The sequence below is a fragment of the Microchirus variegatus genome (genome assembly GCF_963457635.1).
Source record: "Microchirus variegatus genome assembly, chromosome: 10".
Classification (NCBI taxonomy): Eukaryota; Metazoa; Chordata; class Actinopteri; order Pleuronectiformes; family Soleidae; genus Microchirus; species Microchirus variegatus.
This window is the reverse complement of record NC_139811.1, coordinates 3,246,025-3,250,651: the sequence shown is the minus strand read 5'-3', so window position 1 is coordinate 3,250,651 and position 4,627 is coordinate 3,246,025. Positions and strand designations below refer to the sequence as shown.

The 4,627-nt window shown below is 40.6% G+C and overlaps 1 protein-coding gene across 1 annotated transcript; it reads right to left on the bottom strand.

Annotated features, from left to right (window-relative positions):
• Nucleotides 1-533: 533 nt before the first annotated feature.
• LOC310932832 (serine/threonine-protein kinase SBK1-like) lies at nt 534-4,068 on the bottom strand (the record flags this gene model as incomplete). Its single annotated transcript, XM_083896206.1, has 3 exons — nt 534-1,376; nt 2,513-2,715; nt 3,894-4,068. The coding sequence occupies 3 exons, from the start codon at nt 4,066-4,068 to the stop codon at nt 534-536; spliced, it is 1,221 nt and encodes a 406-aa protein (XP_083752332.1).
• Nucleotides 4,069-4,627: the final 559 nt, after the last annotated feature.

Sequence of the window (4,627 nt, the reverse complement as noted above, 5' to 3'; positions counted from 1 at the left end):
ACTTCAGGTGTCCAACGCCCCTCGACAACAAATCATAAATAAATGCGTCCGACATAAATAAATAAATAATTTAATTCTAAAGAAAAAAAGAAAACACACGTCACAGACACGACAACAAACACACAACGCCATCATCAACTTAATCGTCGTCAACTAATTTGACAAATCGATTATTGTGATTTTTTTTTAGCTTCTTAAACGTGAATATTTTATGAATCCGAAACAACAACTAATCGCTGAATCGTCAAAGTGACACAAAGACGAATGCGTTATGAAAATAACTGCCAGTCGCAGCCTCGGAACATATTGCTTTTGTGTTTTTGTTTGTCTTGAACTCGACGACAGGCAGGGGGCGACGGTGAGCGATCGTTTCCTCGGTGTTTGACGTCATCAGAAACGCCAAACCGTACGTCACGCTGCTGTAAAGTTTTCCCGACGTCCAGCACGTGTCGCCACGTCGTCGTCCTCCTCTTTCTTCAACCTGGGAGAAATGTTCCTCTTCGGCTAAACCGCTAACGCAGCTAACGCGGCGTCTACACGCAGATCTCGATGGGCGTGGCCACCAGGATCCGCCCTCTTTCGTTGTTTTCCCTGTTGACCCGATCGTAGCCGCCGGTGGACGACGACGACGACGACGACGGCGAGCTGTTGCCGGACGTGGACGAGTGCTGGGTGTCCATCATGATGCTTCCCTTGGAGGCCACGCAGGCCGCAGACAGGCTCTGCTGCTTCAGTCTGTCCGCTAACGCGTCTTCTTCAGACGCGGACGAGCTGATGTCCAGAGGAGGAACGCCGCTCGCGAAGCCTTCACCGAAGCTGCTGCCGCTGCCGTTCCCGTTCTCCGTGTCCAACATCCAGCACTGGCTGAAGTAGCTGAAGACTTCTTTGACGGAGCAGCGTCGCTCCTGCTCGATGGAGAGGAGCCGGCGGAACATCCGGAGAGCTTCGGCGGTGAAGCGGCGCCACTGCGACGGCACCGTCGCCGTCCGACGCCGATGCCAGCGGACAAACTCCTCGTAGAAGGTGTCGCTGGACATGGCCTTCTCCCAGGGGAAGTTTCCCGTCAGCATGCAGAAGAGCAGGACGCCAAACGCCCACACGTCCGTGCTGCAGTCCACGTAGAAACTCTCCTGACGCGAATTGTCGCACAGCTCGGGCGCCGTGTACGGGATCGTGCCGCTCACGCGCTTCACCGGGGAGCCCGCGCGCCGCGTCATGCCGAAGTCCGACAGCTTGACGTTTCGGCACTCCGTGTCGAAGATGAGGACGTTCTCGGGCTTGATGTCCCGGTGGACCAGCTTCTTACAGTGCAGGTAATCCAGAGCGATCGCCACCTGGTGGACACAGCGCTTTGCCACCGGCTCCGGCAGGCCCACCTGAACCAAGAGAGCACAAGTTAGGACACGGCCGCAACCCACACAAGCCGTCTGTCAGCGGTCAGCGGTCCACTCAGCGACGCTCTGAAAGTTTTTATCAAAAAATGTTTACCTTTTTTTTCAAATTCATACAATACTATGATGTCCAAACTTTTATAATTTTTTTTAAAAAAGTTTCGGTCCAAAATTTGACAAAAATGTCATACTATATATACTATGTCATCCAACATTTTAGAATTTTTTCTCGAAAAAAGTTTTGGTCCAAAAAATTGACAAAAACATCATACTATGACGTCCAAACTTTTATAATTTTTTTGAAAAAAAGTGTTTTGGTCCAAAATTTGACAATTTTTTTCGAGGTTAGGTTTTTCCTAATTCAACCTCTTTTATCAATCACCATTTTTTCGGAAAAATGTATTTGGTCCAATATTTGACAAAAACGTCATACTATACTATGTCGTTCAAAATTTTATTCATTTTTTTCATAAAAGTATTTGGTCCAAAATTTGACAAAAACGTCTTACTATACTATGACGTCAAAACTTTTATAATTTTTTTGAAAAAAGTGTTTTGGTCCAAATGTTTACAAAAATGTCATACTATATATACTATGTCATCCAAAATCTTAGAATTTTTTTTCGAAAAAAGTTTTGGTCCAAAAAATTGACAAAAACATCATACTATGACGTCCAAACTTTTATAATTTTTTTGAAAAAAGTGTTTCAGTCCAAAATTTGACAAAAATGTCATACTATATATACTATGTCATCCAACATTTTAGAATTTTTTCTCGAAAAAAGTTTTGGTCCAAAAAATTGACAAAAACATCATACTATGACGTCCAAACTTTTATAATTTTTTTGAAAAAAAGTGTTTCGGTCCAATATTTGACAAAAACGTCTTACTATACTATGACGTCAAAACTTTTATAATTTTTTTGAAAAAAGTGTTTTTGTCCAAAATTTGACAAAAAACATCATACTATACTGTCGTCCAAAATTTGACAAACTTTTTTTGAAAAAAGTTTTGGTACAAAATTTGTCAAATTAGTTACCACCTGAACCAAGGGAGCACAAGTTAGGACAAGGCCTCAGGACAAGGAAACAGTACGGCAACGAGTCTGGATCACATCTAACCTGAGGAGGGATGATGTCGAACAGATCTCCGGCGAGCGCGTACTCCTGAGCGAAGACGTAGTAGTCGTCCGTCTCGATGGCGATGCCGTACATGTTGATGATGGACGGACAGGGCGACAGGTAAAGGGAGATGCTGTACTCTCTAAGGAAGCTCTTCAGCTTGGTGGTCTTCTTCTTCAGAAACTTCAGGGCCATTTTAGTGCCTGGAAAAACAAACATCTCATTCCTCAGTTCAGGTTTGATTGGCAAAACCTGCCAATTGTTGTCTTTGCAATCAAAGAAGAGTGACTTCCTTTCTGGTATGTGAAGGCCACCGTAGTTTCCTGATGCACTTGGGAACAGATGAGGTGAGGAGTCACCAGCAGATGTCACTAATTCTTACACATTAGACGTACAAACTTTTATCATTTTTTTGAAAAAAGTGTTTTGGTTCAAAATTTGACAAAAATGTCAAACTATATATACTATGTCGTCCAAATTTTGACACATTTTTTTTGAAAAAGGTTTTGGTCCAAAATTTGACTAAAACGTCATACTATACTATGTCGTCCAAAATTTTACAAATTTCTTTCGAAAAAGTTTTGGTACAAAATTTGACTAAAATGTCATACTATACTATGTCTTTCAAAATTTGACAAAAAAAATTCGAAAAAGGTTTTGGTCCAAAATTTGACTAAAACGTCATACTATACTATGTCGTCCAAAATTTGACAAATTTCTTTCGAAAAAGTTTTGGTACAAAATTTGACAAAAATGTCATACTATACTATGTCTTTCAAAATTTGACAAAAAAAATTCGAAAAAGGTTTTGGTCCAAAATTTGACAAAAACGTCATACTATACTATGTCGTCCAAAATTTGACAAATTTCTTTCGAAAAAGTTTTGGTACAAAATTTGACAAAAATGTCATACTATACTATGTCGTCCAATTTTTTTTAAAATTTTCTAAAAAAAAAATTTGTCCAAAATTTGACAAAAAGTTATACTATACTATGTCGTTCCAAAATTTGACAAAAAAAATTCTAAAAAGGTTTTGGTCCAAAATTTTGTCAAAAACGTCATACTATACTATGTCGTTCAAAATTTTAACATTTTTTGGAAAAGAAATCTGGTACAAAATTTGACAAAAACGTCATACTATACTATGTCGTTCAAAATTTTAACATTTTTTGGAAAAGAAATCTGGTACAAAATTTGACAAAAACGTCATACTATACTATGTCGTCCAAAATTTGACAAATAATTTGTTTTGAAAAAAAATTTGTCCAAAATTTGACAAAGACCTATAATTGTGTTGTTATTTTTCCCCAATTCCCCCATTTTTTTTCACGACTGTGCAACAACAAATACCAGATTGATGAAGACCGGACCGATTGTTACCTCTGATTTTATGGACGACCAGGTCCACCTTCCCGTAGGTTCCTTTCCCCAGTTCTCGAACGACCTCAAAGTATTTGTTGATGTCCAGTTTATCCAGGTTCTGCGCAGCAATCAGCTGCAGTTCCTCCAGGATGTCGATGGAGGCGCCGCGGGAGCCATGGGCTGAGGAGTTCATTCTTGTGGAGGTCTGCAGGGGGACAAGTGGGCTGATGTGGTCTGGAGGCGGATGTTCCTGTGGAACAGGAGGAGCAGGAAGGAGATCAGGGTTCAAGATGTGGAACAGAATCCACCCACAACACACACACACACACACACACACACACAGAAAATGAATGGTTATCACCATCAGGGGGAAACGAGAAAAGCTTTGATTCCAGGCCAAAAGGTCTGTTATCTAACCTCTGATTTATTCTTCTACGACCTCACGTCTCCACGTCTCCAGAACAAATAACAAAGACCAAGGTTGTCAATATGTGAATATGTTTTACTTTCTTTGAATTTTCAGCTTCTTAAATGTAAATATTTTCTAGTTTCTGTGATTTTTCAGCCTCTTTAATCCCAGTGAGTTTATTTCAACGACGGAAGCTCTGGATTAAAAAAACAAACAAACATAAAAAAAACAATGAAAGTAGGACAAACAGGTAAAGACGATGAGTTAGCAGAACCCACACAGTCTGTCTGTCAGCGGTCCACTCAGCGACGCTCTGACAATGTCAGTAAAACACAAGTGGATG